We start from the raw sequence: 20,496 nt of genomic DNA on the forward strand, positions 1-20,496 counted from the left end.
ATTTTTGTCAAATTTTGGACTAAAACAATTTTTTTCAAAAAAATTGTTACATTTTGGAAGACTTAGTATTTTTTTTTTGGCAAATTTTGTACCAAACATTTTTTTTCAAAATTTTGGACGACACAGCATAGTCTGACATTTTCGTAAAATTTTGGACCAAAAAATGTTTCCAAAAAAATTGTCAAATTTTGGACTACATTGTATAGTATGACGTTTCTGTCAAACTTTACACCAAAAAAAATGTTTTCAAAGAAATTGTCAAATTTTTGACAACAGTATATAGTATGACGTTTTTGTCAAGTTTTGGACCAAAAAATGATTTCCAAAAAACTTGGCAAATTTTGGATGACATAGTATCGTATAACGTGTTTGTCAAATTATGGACGACATAGTACAGTATGATGTTTTTGCAAAATTATGGACGACATAGTATAGTATGACTATTTTTCAAATTTTGGACAAACATTTTTGAAAAAAGAAATTTGTCAAAATTTGGCCGACATACTAATGTATGACTTTTTTCACATTTTGGACAAAAAAAAAAGAAAAAATGTTTTGGTCATAATGTGGATGTATGTATACTGTATGTTTGTTCCTAATAAAGTGAACACTGGTGCCTCAGTGGGTCTTTCTCCCCTCTTGCCGAACATTATAACACAGCCTTGCAAAAAATAATAGATGTATCCTCTCTGAATTACATTAATGTCAAACCAGTTTTTAACCAGCACTGGGAATAAAAGGTATTAAGATGAACAACCTACAAGATCCAATTATATTTAATACAAAGAGCGCCGGGAGCCAAAATCCCTTTTCAAGTTGTTGGCTTGTCGTACCAACATTAATGCTTCTCATTCCAAACTCCTGTTTGTGCTGTTTAGAATAGTTTCTTTTCTCTGTATTTAAGACCTCAGCATTTGCTTTTGTAAATCCTCAAACTTCAGATACACCAGTGAGTGTTTGTACAAAGCCAGTTTCTCCTTTGCAAACTTGATATTTTAGTGCCATCAGCACTGACAGACTAATTAAATTAACATATTTAAACAGCAAATTTACATGAAGAAACGGGGAAAAGGCTCAGCCCCCCGATTTTTCAGGTTGTACTTAGAAATGGAAAACTACTTATCCTTAGTAGTGCTTTTGTTCCAAAGCCAATTACTCAGGCAGTGGAAGAATGTAGTCGCACTAATACACTTGGAAGTGCTTTTCTTGCAGTTTTTTTCCTCTTTGCTCACAGCAGATGAACTGAAATGCGTACAGTACACATCCCAAAATGGCACAGTTGTATTAATTGCAACTGAAGGTGCTTTTCCTCTGCCAAAAATGGACAAACAAGCATATAAAGGTACCACTTAAAATCTTGGCAGAGGTTTGCTGGATTATTTGTTGTTATACAGCAGCAACAACCACCACCACACACTTCTTTTCATTAACTTTTTTTTTGCTGTTAAAAGGGACACCTTTGATTTTTTTAGTCTGATTCTATGGAATTTTGGGGAATTATTGTTGTTCCTGAACATGATTAATCCCATCTTCTGTGTCGATGTTCCAGTGAGTCCAAAACGACCACGGAATCTCTGAATCACTGAATCTATTTTGTATTCTATTCACATCGTCGGCTCTTTTTAAGCTGTCACCTGACAATTGAGCTTAAATTTGCTTACTCACAGCAGTTGCACAACAACACCCGGCTGCGGTTGGTTGTGCTTTGTTACTCCGTACTGAATTCTTTAAAAGCTCAGACCTATTAGTCGTTCTCCTTCTCAGAAGAGATCCACCCCAACTTTGTGGTCTTTGGTTACCAAATCACATGTATCAACAGAAAAGGAAAAATAACCAGCATTCATTCATTCAAACAAATACATCTATTCAAGAAAAAAATATCTCCTGTCTATTGGATTACACATCATTTACTTTCCTAAGTATTTTGAATTAATGGCTGAAAATCCAGTTATTAGCACAACAACAACAACTAATACCACGAACATAGATTCAGTTTTCAATTCATTTATCTGACCACATAATGCATTTCTAACATGAACAAGAGCCTTGGTATTACAGCTTATTTTAAGCTCTTATTACCAGTTAAAAGCTAAAACAATCAAGAATCACTATATCACAGACTGGTGTGTGTGTGTGCAAATATAAGAAATTCTAAGGTATATATATTTGAAAAGGCAGCTTAGTAAGTAGAGAAAGTAAAGGAAGACTCATCTTAAGTAAACTTTTATTACGTGACAGGATCTATTTGTTGAACTGTCTTAAAATTTGGCACATTACAGTAATACAGTCATTTATTTCCTTTAAAAGGAGAACATTTAAACCAATGTGAGAATATATGGTTTGTTTCTAACAGGAGTGTTTTTGCAGTGCTCGTCTGCCTGTAAATACATTTCGTGTGAGTCATCCGGTGTGTGTGCAATTTTAAAAAACGGCGAAATGATTGTTAAGACTGTCTGGGTGAGACAGCAGGTGAAACGTTAGTGTGAAAACAAAGGGGAACACAACACACCTCACAGTAGACCCTGCGGGGAGTAAATCGGCCCTGTGCCACACGGATATATATTCTATTTATAGAGATGAGAGGAGAAGAGAAATGTGTGACAAGATGCAGGGAAGGACAATCAGGTTTAGGACTTGTATGTATCAGAGACAGAAGATGAGAACATTGAACAGAATGAATGATAGCTGCAAACCTAGGTTCAGCTTTAAAGGTCCCATGTTATGCAAAATCAATCTTTTTAATCATTTAAATCCTTATATTTGGGACTCTGTAGGTCCTATCAGTCGCCCAAGTGTGAAAAAAGATGACTCACTCATGTTTTTGTGGTCCTCCTCAGTCCAAGTACAGGAGATAAAACACGCGATGCTGACTTCCGCGCTCACTGTGACGCCACAATGCGCTAAATTCCTGGAATTGTTGTCTCGCGGAGCTCTGCTTTGTCCATAAAACACGTGAGAGTGATGGAGAGGGCAACGGTATCTGAAAACCGGAAGTCTGTGAAAAGTTTTATTCTTGGCTCCACAGTGCAGCACAGAGTTCTACACAAACTTCCAGCCTCAGAGGATTTATCTGTCCAGTGGATACATGTTATATATGACGGCAATGTGCCTGCTAGAACCTGCAAATGATCACTTTTCCAAATGCTAACTGCTGTTAGCTCCCAGTAACCCAGTGGCTAATGTCATTTTACTTTTTTTAAGGTGGACATTTAAGGTGGACCTAAAGAGATACTTTTAAACAGAGTGTTCTGAACAGGGCTGTTTTGGCAGGGTGATTGAACTGCTGTGGTGCTTCATCCTTATGGTATTTTGACCAAAACATGTCACAGACATTAGGACACCAGGGAACTAGTTTAACTTGGAGAAATAGGGTATAATATGACTCCTGTAATACTCAGGATATAAAGATGAGAGTGAAGCAAATGCTGCAAACCTAAATTCAGTTTTAGTTCTCTCTTTCCTGTTGTGTTTATAGACTCACCTTCTCTCGGTGTATCGTCGAGGCTTATTGGGAGGTACTTGGTGTTAGTATTCCATCTGGGTTTTCTCGAATTTAATAGATCTTTGATTCTCTACCCCTCTGAGATCAGACTTCCTCTCTCACTCATCCATTTTAAGACCCTGCGCTTGCGATCTAGGAAAAGAAGGAGGCGGGAAAACAAAGGGAGAAGAAAGAGCAAGTGACCTTGGTGTTAATAAGACTTAGCTCTGACAGAGAAAAAGTGCGGCTCCGCTCTCTCCCACTTTCTTTGTTTAGCTTTTTTTTTTTTGTCTTTTCAAGCACATTTTTTCCTTTGTTTCTTCATCTCTGCTCGCTCCGTATTCCCTGGCTGTGCTCCAATATTTTTTTACCCACGTTCTCTCTCTTTTGCTTTTCGACTCCTCGTTTCCTTTTCCCTTTGATACTCAGATAGATGTGGGATGTCACGCAGTCTGAGAGAGGTAGAATGATGCTCCACGGGGAACTGGTGGAGGACAGGAAGGGAAAGGCAGGACAAGACAGAAAGGAGGTTACCGGGAGAGAGTGCCAAGGAACACTGTCCTCACCTGCTGTCTATTGCTACCTTTATTTACGTCTATTATTCACTTATATCAGTCAAATGTTAACTATTTATCCATATCCATACACATTACCACCCACCATCTAGCATTAGTGACTTGTTTTACTGGATGAAACAATGAAGAAATCAACAGCAACTCTAAATGGTCTCTCTTGATGACCACTTAAAGCTGCTTTAAGCATTTTTACTGTGTCAACTCTCCCAGAGCAGAGTCATAAAAGACACAGAAGAACAGCAATGAAAAACAAAAACACACCGTAAACAAGTAATTGCCGATTTAAAGTACACGCTAGACAGATCGAGCTGCAAAGGATTTTGACAAATGACCTCAAATGATGTCGATTGAGTCAACATCAGTTGACAAATAGGTCATCAGATCTTTGAAAGCTCAGCCCTCATCATTTCTAAAGGTTGCTTTAGCTGCTGCTGGTCATTAAATAGCATTCTGGGTAATGCACAACCGTGCTTGTTTTGACAAGTAGGAAAACATCTGTCTCTGCTCAGCATGTTTTTTCTCTATTGATAATACTAGCATGCAGATATGACATCATCATCATCATCAATATCCACCTGTATTGATCGAGGGAAAGTCTTGTTTTCCCTGAAACAATTCCCCATTTATTGCAGCTTTATCTTACTTGTTTATGGCGAGATACCAATACGTGAGCAAAGGGCGAATCTTTAAGTGGGGAATTTACATAACTTTGTAGGTTACAAAAACAATATTTTTTTACAGATAATCTTTACAGAGCGCAGTCAAAGACAAAGGTCGGTTAGAACGAGGTGACACGGTTACAGGGATCGGATAAAGTCCGGATAATATCGCTGTGTGTGATATTTTCATTTCAAGGCCGTGAGGCTGATGTGTACGTCCTTCCTGTCATTTTCCACGAGCGTTTCCTGGCACTATATTACATCCTGAGTTAATTGGGATTAATTGGAATTGGGAGACAACAGAACATTAGAGCTTATATAATCAAATAATAACACCAGGACCACTGTTCTCTTAGAGCACCAGGTCAAAGAGGTTAAGAGGAAGCAGAGTCTTGACATTGCATACACATATAAGTGCGACTAAGTGTGCGCTGCTTCCTGTGCACATATTTTCATACCCCACTGAAAGAATGCAGGACGCCTTCTCTGGACAAGGTTAAGAGAGTGCGGAAGAGGCGTGGAAAAACAGCAACAATTCATCTTCATATAGACTAGTTTACGGTGTATTTTTTTGTGTTTTCCATTAAAAGTCACGCTTTTATTCATCAAAAGAGTTGCAAAATGAATAGAAAATATAGCCAAGACATTGACAAGATTAGAAATAATGATTTTTCTTTCGTCAAAGAAGCAGAAAAACTGTTTTCAGCTGTGCTAACATCATTGCACGAGAGTTTTCAAGGGTTTTCTGATCATCCAATAGCCTTCTAACGCGATTAGCAAACACAATGTACCATTAGAACACTGGAGAGATGGTTGCTGGAAATGGGCCTCTATACACCTATGTACATATTCCATTAAAAACCAGACGTTTGTAGCTAGAATAGTCGTTTACCACATTAACAATGTATAGAATGTATTTATGATTCATTTAATGTTATATTCATTGAAAAATAGTGCTTTTCCTTCAAAAAATAAGGACATTTCTAAGTGAGCCCAAACTTTTGTACACGGTAGTGTACATAATATCTTCACCACTCTACCATAAATGTATAATTAGAAGATGTAAGTAAACAGATTTACATTTGAGAGAGGGCTTGCGTAGCTCAAATGAAAGAGGTCATAACATTTTAAGCGTAGAATTGCAAACTGAGCAATTTATTTTGAAAGCCATAAAACCACAACATCCAAGCCAAAATGTCCTCACTTCCTGTGAATTATAAGTTTTTTGGTCATACACAGACACACAGTAACGCAAAGTTGCATTTGACACCCTCGGTCATTTCTGTCCTTGTAGCACGGCGCTATAATTACAGTCAAGGGAACAACCACTGACACAGGTTTTTTCAACTCAGCTGCAAACACATGCACACACACACCTCCTCCTCCTCCTCCTCCTCCTCCTCCTCCTCCTCCTCCATGACAAGTGGTGGTAATGCAGCTGACAGAGGCCTTGATAAGACTCATGTGAAAAGGCTGCAGTCAGTGAACCTGCCTGCTCTGTGTGCCAAGGACACCATTTACCTCCGTAACAGCCTTTCTGGGTCACTAACACACATCCGTCTAGGCAATCCACTCCCCTTAGAAACCATGTGCATCTTGACCTTAACTTCCATTAGCCTTTGTGTGTCTCACACACACACATTTCTCTCTTGGGATGAGTGTTTGTGTAATGCGTGTGACACACAACATCCTGTCAGCGTCGCATGTGACATGAAAGATCATTCTTGATCGTCTTGATGAGTCTGAAATTGTGAAATTGTTCTCGGGGGAGTGAGTGTGCAGCTGTCACACAACAAGAGCAGATTTACTCCTGAGATTTACACTCTCGCTCTCACGCCCTATTCCTGTGAAATTCAAATGTAAACCTCATAACGTCTTAATCCGTAAAACAATGATGTTCAGGAGCTGATTTTTGAAACCTTTTTTAAATCAAATTGTGAAGGAATGGAATAACCCAAGCCAAACTTAACATATCTATGTCTGTCCTTGATCTCTCATATGTACTATTACACTGTGTGTTGGGTTGGTTCAAAAGAGATTTAAATAAAAAATACCTCATTGATAGGCCTTCTGTTAGTGCTTGTCATACACTGTAAAAAAAAAAAAAAAAAAAGTTGAGAAAACTCAAAATTTCAAGGCAACTTGATGTAATCAATGTTTGAGTTTACATCCCAACAAAAGATCTCGATCTCGTTGTGCCAAAGCAAAATTCTCTTTTCAAACAGTTTGGCAAACTAATCTTGTTCAGATCATTTGTTTGTCTAATAAAATAATATTTTTTAAAAACTTGAGATCCATTTTTTTACAGTGTAGGGGCAGTCCACAAGGAAAAGGTGAATATGCATATTTTATTTGTCAGAGAGGCGTTTTAGGACCTGAAATGGTATTTTTTAAAATACGTCCCAGAGTGGGAAAATCTCAAAACGCCGGACTGGAGTTTCCGTGGAAGGAAAACAATTATGTAATTTTCCCAGCTGTCTCTTTCGCTGTCATTCATTATCTTGTATTTGGAGATTGTTTGACAGTTTTACCAACTGCTGTCAATGAAAAGTATCTAAAGTCTCGGTCTGAAAAGACCGTAGATATCACAGATATATTTCCTGAAACGGTGCCGTCTTTACGGGGCCTTAGGGCGTTGGGAAAAGCTTGAAATTATTTTAATGACTGTTAAAGCGGGGGGTAGAATGGTCTGTAGAATGACCCAGATACACAACCAAAAGCAATGTAAATCTGAGTTTCCGTTCAACCTCCTTTAAGCAAATTAAGAGGTTTAGGTAAAACTTCACCTACGTTAAAAAAAATACGGAGATCTTTATTGTTTATTTGGGTGACATCTGTCACAGGAATAACCAGATTCAAATTAGGTCATCAGCTACAAGCTTAAGATAAGAACATAATAATGTAGATTTCCCCCTTGAGCAACATGTTCCTCGATGTTTCATGAACTAAGAAAAACAGTTCATTGACAAGTTATGACAAGAACTACGAGCAGGAAGTCCAAACCACCAAATTTGGAATAAGCACAATGTTTTTCAAGGGAAGAGCAACATGTTGTGATCTGACTGCAGTAACTGTGTTGTTGTTGATGATTAAAATGAATATTAAATATGTTCCAAGCAGTCACAGAGGTTTACACAAACTCTTTTCACAGTGTGGGTTACTATGGGTTACTCCCTCGGCGATTGTGAGTCATTTGTTCCATTTGGATTTTAAACGTTATCGGCCCAATTTCAAAATAAAACATGTCCCGTCTCGCTCTGACAGGTCAGGAAGTGGAAGATGCTGGGTCGCCATCACAGCGACAGCACGGGCAAGCAGAAGGAAGCCGCGTCGGAGTCGGCGCTCCGTCTGGGAGGCGGCTGTCAGTCGTGGGGGATCCGCGCCTCGCCCCTGCCGGCCAGTCCCGTCATGCTGGAGTGCTCCATCTGCAGTGGACCCTACGTCGGCTACACCCTGGAGGATATGTGGCAGCCGCGCCAACGCACGCAGGCAAGTTCGTTGTCGCTAATGACGTCATAAAATATCAAAAGTCTGCCGCACAAAGCAAGGGGACTTCCAGGTGGTCGAGTAGGGAAATTCCTACAGACATGGTCTTATGTGTTAGAACAAATAAAATAATGAAAATACTTACAACTATTGTACACACAGCCCTGTGTCTGTCCTGACTTTAGAGATCGCTGCTCTTTTCTGCATTTTCAGACATATTTGACTATTAAAGCTCCCATAGACCCCCAAGTTCCAGTTAACGCTGTTTTAACGCAGTGGATCACAAAGCAAGGGGACTTCCAGGTGGCCGAAAAAGGAAAATCCCTACAGAAATGGTCTTGGGAAGCAAACCTCAGCAGCGTTCTCATGTGTTACAAGAAGTAAAATAATGAAAATACTTGTCAGATGAACTGAATTGGTGTCACAACTCGTGTGCACACAGCACACAGCCCTGTGTTTGTAAAAAGGGCCTTGATTCAGGCAAGTGAAAGAAAGTGCTGTTCATGACAAATGTGAGCTTTAAGTTAACAGTCGGACACTCTGTCTGCATTCTCACCGAACAAAAACAGCCATAGAGTAAACAACTTAGTTCGTAAGAAAAAAGAAACCAATGAATTGGATTTTACTGATAATTCATCGACTTTTTGAATAAACAGTGTAATAATAAGTTCCATCAAATCGACCTTTAACCAGACAAAAACTGTTTTGCTTTAAGACACGGCCCAAAAACAAGAGAGCCTTGACTCAGTATAATAGATTCAAATCCAACAGATCTCTTGACTTAATCAATAAACAACTTTCTTGACAGAAGGGATGAAAAATCAAAGGGGAAAGGTCAAATGAGCATAAGTGATGTGGACTTGTGGAGATGTTGACAGCAACCGATATGCCTGCGCATGTTTATGCGAGTATATCTGATGGGATGAGACGAGGAGACGAGGCTATATTAAGCTACGATCAACGCCAAAGACAAGAAACATTGAAAAGCAGCAGCGCCTTAAAAGAATAAACAAACACCAAACACACATACGCACGCACATGCACTCACACACACACATGCCTGAGCTTGTCTCGTTCTCAGAAAACACCCGTGGGAGAAAAAAGTGAAATCTGTGGTGAATTTGCAGCGCTGCAACATGGAAGCAATAAACTAGACTTTGGGCCAATTCCAATTCCTATCTTAACCCTCAATCTTAACCCTCAAGCTCAACCCTTAATCTTAACTGGCCCTCAAAACCAAGTGTTGAGGGTTATTTTGTCACTTAGAAATGGGACACCCCTTAAATGCAGATACGTCTTCAGACTGTGGGGGGCAGAATAACGTGAAAGCTGCGTTCAGTCTGTCAACTCCAAAAAAGCAGAAGAAGAAGAACACATTTACGTCACGATTATTTATTTATTATTTTTATTTCAGTCAAGTCATTAGGTTGTCAGTTAGTTATAAGATGATACTCATACAAATACCACAACCACGGACATATTCAGCTGACAGTTACCACACACCACAACTTATTGAAAAGTAAACTATCGCTTGTCCGCACCGGCCGGCTATTGACAAAAGATCGTAAAATAAAAATAAATGTTACGCAACAATGACGTCAGTAATCCATAATATGGGCCTAAACTAAGATAATACATGATGGTTTTCATCATTTTTATATCTCTATTAACAAAGAAAATACTTCATTTGTATCGCATTGCTTTCGACGCCATCTTTCTTATGTGAAAACACGCATTGCATTCTGGGAAAATCTCAATATTGAGGGCGATACAGCCATTAAACTTGACCCTCAACTTAATTTTTCTGAGAATCAGGACAGCACTTGCACTAGAAGGAGCGCGCATTTTTGAGATTGAGGGTTAAGATTGAGGGTTAAGCAAGGAATTGGAATTCACTCTAAAACTGCCAACGACAGAGCTACACGCTTGACACGTCAGCGTCAGTGGGAAGGTCCTGAAATGTAAACGCTGCATGAAGTGGGACAAAGTGAAGCAGCTTCTCTTCAGGCGTAGAGTGTTTACGTGTTTATTTCAGAGTCCTGTAAAACTCACTGATCGAATGTCAAAGATCAACTTTCTGACTCGCACACCCGACTCCACGCGCACATACATTTGCATGTATTAATATTCATATTTCACTACTTCTTAATTAGTGTGAAAGTGTGAAATATTTATATTTACACTACCGTTCAAAAGTTTGGGCTCACTTAGAAATGTCCTTATTTTTGAAGGAAAGGCACTTTTTTTTCAATGAATATAACATTAAATGAATCATAAACACACTCTATACATTGTTAATGTGGTAAATGACTAGTCTAGCTACAAACGCGTGGTTTTTAATGGAATATGTACATAGGTGTATAGAGGCCCATTTCCAGTGTTCTAATGGTACATTGTGTTTGCTAATCACATTAGAAGGCTATTGGATGATTAGAAAACCCTTGTGCAATGATGTTAGCACAACTGAAAACAGTTTTGCTGGTTCTTTGACCAAAGCAAAGTTTGAAGGGCAAAATTATTTCTAATCTTGTCAATGTCTTGACTATATTTTCTATTCATTTTGCAACTCTTTTGATGAATAAAAGTGGGACTTTTAATGGAAAAACACCAAAAGATTGTATAGTTGACCCCAAACCTTTGAACGGTAATGTTTCCTTATGTTTATATTGCATTTTAAGTTTTTCCATGGTATAAAAAGAAACTAGAAGCTGCAACTACTGACGGATCACACATAGAGCTGCCTCACATTTCTACATGTGCTCACGATTCTACTGATCATACTAAAAATGAGGGTCCACGTCAGTCCCTTTTCTCATAATAGTCTATAAACAAGTTTCCATCTTTTTTTGACCAAAGCAAGATCAGCTACAAGCTGGTACAACCCACCCAAACTGGAGGCGTCCATGTGAGTCAACACAGAAAAGGGCAGATGACGAAATTTACGTCACACATGCTGCGTTCATGTGCTATCGGATAGATGACACTTCCCACGTGTGAAATCAGAACTACGAGTGTGTTACGTTCAAGTGCTTTTGTTGTTGTCACACGCTTCACCCTTTACTGCTTCTTGAATAAAACCAAATAGTAACATCGCTTTTAATAACATGTCAAAGTGAAAGTAGATAAAACATTCACATTTTGTACACAATCAACCATAAAGGAATTATAATACTTATAATAATAAATGCATTATTTACGACTCCGTGTCAAATCTTACTTTTATCTGCAATTTCCCGCTGGAAATCTGCACATCAGGAACTCATAGATACCCATCATTCCTATAGCATGTGAAGGCAGCGTCAGACCCCTAGTCCACCTCTGCAGACACATGGACATGGAAACTATGACTCAGCCGTAACGTCGAGGCTGCAGATTGCAACAAAATGAGAAGGACACGTGAACGATTGCCAGAAAGAAGGTCATTTGTCTGTATTTGCTCAGTGAGTTTCCACTTTAAAACGCAAAAAAAAAAGTATGATGATGTCTACTTCCTTAAAGCAAGACCCATGTCTAAAGTACATATATTTAAAAAGTACAAACATAGTTATAGGTAGTGCATTCAATTTCTGCCAATAAAAACTCCCTAAAAGTGAGACACTTTCAAAAACACATCAGAAACATAAAATAGACGATGTCTTGATAAACTGTGATATTAAAGTGTAAATAAGCACATGGTGATGTCAATGAGGCTCTGAGCTTCAAACTGGTGTTAGGTCTCACACTATCGTGTCACCGCTGTCAGCGCTGGACCCCCGAGTGATTTAGACTCAGCTTCACCCCTTGGAAACTCGGCCTCATTAAAAATCCATCACATGAGGAAACCAGAAAGTGGGACAGGAACCAGTCTGGGGTCGGGGAATTTGTGGTTTATGGAAATGCTGATGAAGGGTTGCGTTGGGTCAAGGAGGTCATCGCTCACGTTCACACGTACGCCAAAACTTTTTTAATCGTGCAGGAAAAGCAGCTTAGGTCCCGCCTTTTTTGTCCTGTAAAAACAAAGCAATGTTTTTAGTTTACTACTTCAACTCATTTAAATAAACGCAATTTACCTTAGCAAAAATGTGATTTTCTTTATCTCTGTCCTAGTTATATTTTTGCGTCATATCAGATTTATCTGATGGTCCCGGTCTCAATGTTGTGAACTATTCTACACTCTTAGAAATAAAAGTGCTAAATAGAACCATATAAGGTTCTTTGCCTTGTCCTCATAGGAGAACCCTTTTTGGTTCCAGGTGGAACCTTGAACCCTTTTGGAGGGTTCCACCAAGAACCGTTTTAAAACCCTTTATTCAGGAACGGGGTTTTAAAGGGTTCTCTGGATCAAAATGGTTCTTACTGGAACCATTAGTGTTACCAAGAACCCTTGAAAAAGCCTTTCTTCGGGAAAGGGTTTTTCAGCAAATGGTTCCAGGTAGAACCTCAGCCCTTGTGGAACGACCCTTTTGGAACCCTTATTTCTAAGAGTGTAGGCCCTGAGATGGACTGGTGACCTTTCGTCCTATTCCAGCGGGGAGTGGCACCAGCAACCCTGCCACCCTGCTTCATGTGCAACATAAAGCAGTAGAAGATCTTTTAAAACCCTTTATTCATGAAAGGGGTTTTAAAGGGTTCTCTAGATCAAAATGGTTCTTACTGGAACCAAAAACCAGTAAGAACCTATAGAACCTATTTCTTCGGGAAAGGGTTTTTTAAGAAGCAAATGGTTCCATGTAGAACCTCAGCCCTTGTAGAAGGACCCTTATGGAACCCTTATTTCTAAGAGTGCAGTTTGTGTCTCTTCCAGTTATTTGTTTTACACTGATCTGCAGGTTATTTAATTGGAAATAATAGTTCTGACTCTTTTCCAAGGGCTTCCCTTAAAAAAAGAGTCAGAACTGGATTTATATGATTGGATGCACAGTTATACGCACAAATATGTAAATGTACTTAATATGAGACTTATGTATGCATATAGTGGTTGTTTTAGCCTCATAGGCCTGAACAAAGTCCATTGCAGTATATTTAATTGAACAAAACTCCTGCATTGAGGACAGACAGATCACCAGAACATCAAGGCTTGTCTATTAAAAGTGAAAACTCAACATGTCATTGTCTTTGTTGTCTCTCTATTTGAACTGCTTTTTACTAACTAATGCCATATTTCCCCTCTCAGGCGATGGACCTGTACTACCACAATGATTCAGACCCAGACAGTTACTGTTGCCCCAGCGACAACAGTAAGTAACCACCAACAAATACTGCTGTTAGGTATTCTTCCACTTCCTCTTTGCTTTTCTTCTCTCCTTCTGTTTCACACTGTGACCTTTACCATCCTGTGCTACTTTATGATCATCAGTTTGATTTGTTTTCAGCTATCTTTCAGGCCCTATTTGTACTATTTTTTGTGTGTGTCCCAAACACGACATGTTGTAGGAGTGAAATTATTCACCTGACCTCACCACTTGGGCCTTTAATCCAACCTCCAAACAGGATAATAACTATTGTCCTCACACCAGTATATTACTATGTGCTGTGTTTTGGTGGAAACCAGCAAAAATAGTCATTATAGAGCCACAAAGCACAGGAGTGATCGTCAGGACGAATGACACAGTGACCTTTTCTGTTTATAACTTCATCAAATGTCATTAGGTTTTCTGGGTAAGAGGTCAGAATCGCTTTATGGCCAATATATACGGCTGTAAATCACTGCACTTTAATTTTCCGTTACGCTTCTGAAGTACAAGACGTTCTAGGAATCAGAGTCCAATGCGAATTACAGGGTGGCTGAGTCACATTTTGGCACAGGAGCTATCGACTAAGTTCTCTTTTATAGTCTGGTTAATCTACCTTTCCTGGGAATCTCACGGGAGCTCTCTCTCTCTCTGTGTGTGATTGTGTGTGGCACTGTCAGACATTTTTAATACTTTGCAATGGATCGCTTTAAAGGTCCGGATCGTATTATTTGGCAAAAACTGAATATAGAGCCTATATACACTCTTAGAAATAAGGGTTCAAAAAGGGTTCTTCTACAAGGGCTGAGGTTCTACCTGGAACCATTTGCTCCCGAAGAAAGGGTTTTTCAAGGGTTCTTGATAACACTAATGGTTCCAGTAAGAACCATTTTGATCCAGAGAATCCTTTAAAACCCCTTTCCTGAATAAAGGGTTTCAAAAGGGTTCTTGGTGGAGCCCTCCAAAAGGGTTTATTTACAAAAGGTTCTACCTGGAGACAAAAAGGGTTCTCCTATGAGGACAAGCCGAAGAACCTTCTATGGTTCTACTTAGCACTTTTATTTCTAAGAGTGTATTTCCCATATGTACGTTTGATTAAGTGTGAATAAACCTTTTTATGTACTTATGGCACAGGTCTTACTTCACAAAAGTTTTGTGGAGGTCACTGTATTTCACTGACGCACATTGGGAAAGGGAGGAGTGAGCAGCGTGGTCTTATCATGACATTTCACCAATTCTTACTCACTTATTTTGTTTTGGGGTTTTTTCACATTAGAAACCATTAATTTCCTCTTTTGGTAACCGTTTCATTCTCACCAGTGATTGTGGAAGTCATGTGATTCTTTACAATATTGTTTGCAATAATAACTGCAGTATAAAGGTACACTCTTAGAAATAAAAGTGCTAAGTAGAACCATATAAGGTTCTTCGGCTTCTCCTCATAGGAGAACCCTTTTTGGCTCCAGGTAGGACCATTTTTATAAAGGTTCCACCTGTAACCCTTTTGGAGGGTTCCACCAAGAACCCTTTTAAAACCCTTTATTCAGGAAAGGGGTTTTCAAAAGGTTCTATGGATCAAAATGGTTCTTACTGGAACCATTAGTGTTACCAAGAACCCTTGAAAAACCCTTTTTCGGTGAAAGGGTTTTCCAAAAGAAAATGGTTCCAGTTAGAACCTCAGCCCTTGTAGATTGACCCTTTTGGAACCCTTATTTTTAAGAGTGTATACTGGTTTTGATTGGACTTTTTTTAAAAGTATGTAATCATTATCTCCAAAAATGTACTATTGTCTCATTTCGCTGACACATTAAAGTGTAAGAAACACAGTAAACACACTATATTAAGCATGCACTGGCATTGACATCTGGCAGTTACAGTAGTACCTGGAACGTCCCCAAGAAACACATGTAGGACGTGTTTTTTTTCCACTGGGAGTAGTCAGTCTTTTTTAGTTGTGGGAGTTCTGTGAAGAGAAATCCAAGCAATTAGCCGAGTTGGTGACAAGCTGTTCCTGCCTGACCTCGGCTGTGACGCTGCTGCACCCTGTCCTATACAAACTTCAGCAATTATTAGCAGCTCCATGAAGGAGCAAATAGCTTGAAGAGTGATTGATGGTGATTTGTGTAAAATAAGGAGCAGCAACAGTGAGTGAGGTGTTGTTCCATTAATAATTAATAATATTAATCATAGTTATTATTATAGGGAGTAGGGACTGGCCATCTTATTTTATGCAGGGACAAAGAGTTGAAGTGTGTGCTCAAGAAAAAGTACAGAGCGTCCTTATTTGACAACACATCTGCTCAGATTATTCTTATTAAACCACATGAGTGGGTTTGCTTTGGTGCAGCTAATCACAATTTGCACACTTTCAGATGCCAACAGAATTACATAACATGCGGTTTTTTAAATGTGTGCGTGTGCGATGTTGCGTGTGCGCGCCTTTTGTTCTCATTCACATGAAATATCAACCGACTCTTTTTCCGAGGCTTTTAATCACAACATTTGCAATGACGCATCGCTCACCTGTATCAACCTGTCCTCATGGTGCTGAACAGGGCAAACACACCTTTGTGCACACACACACACACACACAAACTGTAAACAAGCAAAAAACCAGTTGCCCTTACTTACTTTGTCTAGAGAAGAAAAGAAAAAGGCTTATGGAGAAACCTGTGCCTCAGCAAACCAATGAAATGTCAATGTACATCTTCTACTGCTTTATGTTGCACATGAGGGTGGTAGGGTTGCTGGTGCCAATCCCAGTTGGAATAGGACGAAAGGTCACCAGTCCATCTCAGGCCCTACACTCTTAGAAATAAGGGTTCCAAAAGGGTCCTTTCACAAGGGCTGAGGTTCTACCTGGAACCATTTGTTTCCTTGGGTTTTTCAAGGGTTCTTGGTAACAATAATGGTTCCAGTAAGAACCATTTTGATCCAGAGAACCCTTTAGAACCCCGTTCCTGAATAAAGGGTTTTAAAAGGGTTCTTGGTGGAACCCTCCAAAAGGGTTCTCCTATGAGGACAAGCCGAAGAACCTTATATGGTTTTACTTAGCACTTTTATTTCTAAGTGTGTACATATAGAGAGATTTAAAATAATCACACACTCACATCTATGGGCAATTCAGATTGTTTAATTAACCTCTGCATGTTTTTGGGCATGTGGGAGGAAACTAGAGAACACGGCTCGGACTGGGATGTGAACCAGCAACCTTCTTGCTGTGAGGCGACAGTGGTAGCTAACTACAGCAAATGCTACAATACATCATCAGCAGAAAAATGTTCCTAGACTATTATTGCCACGCCTTAGTAACTTATTTTGACTACAATCCAGGTTCATATATCAAGAGTCAAACCATACCAGAAAACACCAGCGGCCCCTTTCACACCAGTATGAAGCCCCATCCTCACATGATTACAGCTGACCTTTGAAATCTGCTGTCTTTAAATACACTCCTCATTATAAATTCCGCCCCTAGTATCTGACATTTCCCTTAACCCTTTTAAGATGGCAGCTGTAAAGCATTTACATCCAGCTAACTCCAAATTACTGCTCGTTTCAAATCGTCTTTTTCTCACCGAGGCGTTGGAAAATAAAGTTTTCCTTCAAAACGTTAACAGAAGCGTCTCATTCTGGCTTCAGAGTTGAGCCACAGTGCAGCAGCAATTACAAATGATGTGTTGATAGTAAGAATACACTCACCCACCACATCCACATCAACATGACGCGGCTGTAATGAGCGGTTGTTTCAGTTAATGTTGCACATTACTGGTGTCTTATTTTGAACTTGCTGCTCACTGGATGTTTTCTCTTTTTTCACAACGTTGTCTGCAAACCTTATCGTTGACCATAAAAATCCAAATTCAAAGCCCTTAACATCGAGCGTATCGCAGACGACACGTTTGCACTATAGCGCACTTACCGCGATAATGTTGCAAGTCAAAGCCAACATGTGGTTATTACGGTAATTTCCCAATGAGGAGAGAGTTGGGAAAACTTTTTAAGCCTGCTTTTGGACATTGAGACAAAAAAAATTTCATACTGTTCACATTTCACACACAGAATCTTCGTAAAACTTTTTGTTTTTCTTCATTTTAAAGCGTTAATACATTCATTTAAAGGGGACATATTATGCAAAATCAACCTTTTAATCATTTAAATCCTTATATTATAGGGTATAATATGTCCTTTTTAACATGCAGTAAGTTGTAAATAACTGCCAGATATTGGAAGTTATTGTGGCAAAATGTGCAAAAGCACTTACTCACAGGACATTTTTCTGGCTCTTTTATGGTTAAAATAAGCAAAAATGTCCAGAGTTATAGTAATATTAAGTAATACAGGCAGTAATGAGCATGCAAACTAGTGTACCTAATAAAGTGGCTGTTTAGTGCACATGCTATATTTGTCTGCACTTGGCTTCCAGTTTGTCTCAGTAATTTCATTTCAGCGGTTGCTGGACAAGTTAGATAGTTCCACATTAAACGGTAGCGTAACAAATAGTTTTATTTTTTTTTGACTTTACTTTCCTGCCCTGCAACCTCTCACCAAATGCTTCTAAAAAGGCTCTGCACACTCTCCAGCATATCCAGATGACATAACACACTTTTTTTTTTATTTACATAGTGCATGAAAGCAACACTGCACTCCCTGCACTTCTGGGTGAGGTTTTGGGCCTTTTAGCTACGGCTAAATGAGTTGCCGTCTTACCTGCTTCTTGGATAAATAAACTAAATCCAAGCACATTTTGTCTTTCACCCGGTTTAGCCTCATACCTCAGCTCTACCCTACACCAGTCTCATCCAGTGTATTTATAGACTAGTCTTAGCACTTGTCAGCCATTTTGGCAAAGTTCCCCCCCTGCAGTTACTAACATACGGACTGAATTTGAACTCTTAATGAGGGTGTTTGTTTTTCCATGGGTTATATTCATACTCGGCAAAACTGAATAAATGAATGAATGCCTTGCTAATTCATGTCATGTGCATGTAACGAGGGAGTGCGACCACATCAGCTGATGCTAACAGCATGATTAGCTTGACGTTTCCCATGCACTCTGGCTGTTATAAAGCAGATTTTTTTGGGGGGGGGATAAAGTGTCATAAATTATTTTGGCACGTCTGGATTTTCTATTCAGGAAGCGATTTGTCTCATCCTGAAACCCTCTCTTTCGAAAGTAGGTTACTTTTTTTTTATTTGGTAGCCGTGCAGGGCCAGATGGACACCGATAAATAAAAGGCCCCGGCTGTCCTCGCTGAATAGCCGGGGCCTTTATGTAACGGCGTCATTTGGTTCATCACTTACAGAGGCTCATTCACATTCGTCTCCAGATCGACTGTCGCCGCAAAAAAAACAAACTCACACACTCACCATCCCTGACACAGATAGCGGCGGCCGTTTTAGAAGACGGAGGGACGGGGGGAGAGATGAGGACATGACATTAATGAATACATGGCATCTGCTGTGGACGCGTGGAATTATGATGGACGTGTGCCGGTCTTTGTGTATGTGCAGGTGCATCATGGGTGAGTATTCTGATGGAGTTGATTGGAGACGGATTGTTGAAAGGACTTTTTGATGCTGTGAGGACATTTGATCAGTCTTAGGTTTAGAATTAGAGTTAAGAATGACATCAGAGTTCTGTTTTAAGCATGTTGTTGTGGCTATGAAATGAATGCATTATGTGTCTGAATGTCCTCACAACTACATGGAGATATCTATGTGTGTGTGTGTGTTTGTTTGGATATGGTTTAACTCCAACTCTAATATCCTGCAGCAGCAGCACAGTCATTCTGATTACACAGTGAAGCCCTTCCTGTGCTTTAATAAAGTCATGAGATTTTCCCTGATGTGTGCGTGTGTGTGTGTCACTGCTGTCTCTGGCAAAATGGCAGTACCAGTAGGAGGTTACATAATGGATACTTTCTCTCTCAGTCACTCACACACACACACACAGCTCGACTATTTCGGAGCCTTTTGTCGTTCATGGTCTGAGCCTCGAGCGGCCTGTAAATCCAGCAGGGAAATGGGGCCATAAAGGAGAAACAGCTCTTTTGTTAGTGTCCCTCTCTGATCATCCCTCATCACTTCTCTCTCATTCCCTTCATCGCTGAGCCGCGAGCACAGATGCAAGACAGAGCAGGTTATGTCACGTCTTCTTCGTGAACTATTCATTAGCTAAATTTGAGCTCTTTAAAAAAAAAAAGGAGCGTGTGTTTTCAAGGTCAAACGCTCTGCGCTCGACTTAAGCTCCTACTGGACTGCTCCCTCTCTCGACAGAGCGACGTCTGGTGATGTAAGAGGTTTTCACTTATATGACGCGAGGCGCTCTCGAGCACTGATAAGACGCGTCTGTTCGTACCTCACCCTGTGCTACTGTCAGATAAAGCTCGCTTGGCACGCAGTATATAGCTCCTGAACCTGTACTGTCTGAAAAATGAATAATGTACTTTTTTTTTTTTTTTTTTTTTTAGTAAAAAGTGAAGGATGTTCTAAATGCACTGAGGGAGTGGAGGAGTTGGATAACTTGAAGAAAAATACTCTTGGGAAATACCTGATTTGCCCTGCGAACGACCTGTCTGTGAGGGGACGGATTATGTAACAGATTTGACAGGAGTTAGAAATGCTGACTCGCAGCCAAATCATGAGCAAAAAACGGCACAGCCATCGTCCCGATACTTTGTATTATGTATTGTACGAGTTTTAATCACTGCCTGTATTCGATTTACAGATTCAAACATCATGCCGTTTTAAACGCATCGAGATAAGTGACAGTGTGACTTGTCCTTCACTGAGGTACAGCTCTTAAGCAAAGCCCTTAAACCTCTTGATCAACTGGACGGCGTCCAGAGTTGAGCGGGTGCAAACTGTGCGAGTGCGATAAAGGCGTTTTCTTTGAAAGGAGACGACTCTCAGCGTAAATTCCTAGGGAAAAAAATTAAGATTTTGTTAAAAATAAATACACACGTAGTACATTTTGCTCAGAAGTTTATTTCTTCTTAAGAACTTTCTATACCAGGGGTCTGCAACCTTTAGAATGAAAAGAGCCATTCTGTCACTTCTCCACCCAAATACAATCAATCTGG

The 20,496-nt window shown here is 39.7% G+C and overlaps 1 protein-coding gene across 1 annotated transcript in view; it reads left to right on the top strand.

The window, feature by feature from the left end:
• sgk1 (serum/glucocorticoid regulated kinase 1) overlaps window positions 1-20,496 on the top strand; it is a gene marked incomplete at both ends in the record, with an annotated part of 69,686 nt that overhangs the window by 43,339 nt on the left and 5,851 nt on the right. The window contains 2 exons of the mRNA XM_083898722.1: window positions 7,980-8,204; window positions 13,354-13,417. Of these exons, the coding sequence (XP_083754848.1) occupies window positions 7,980-8,204; window positions 13,354-13,417 (289 nt within the window). The remainder of the gene's footprint in view (window positions 1-7,979; window positions 8,205-13,353; window positions 13,418-20,496) is intronic.

Source organism: Microchirus variegatus (genome assembly GCF_963457635.1).
Source record: "Microchirus variegatus genome assembly, chromosome: 12".
NCBI classification, from domain to species: Eukaryota; Metazoa; Chordata; class Actinopteri; order Pleuronectiformes; family Soleidae; genus Microchirus; species Microchirus variegatus.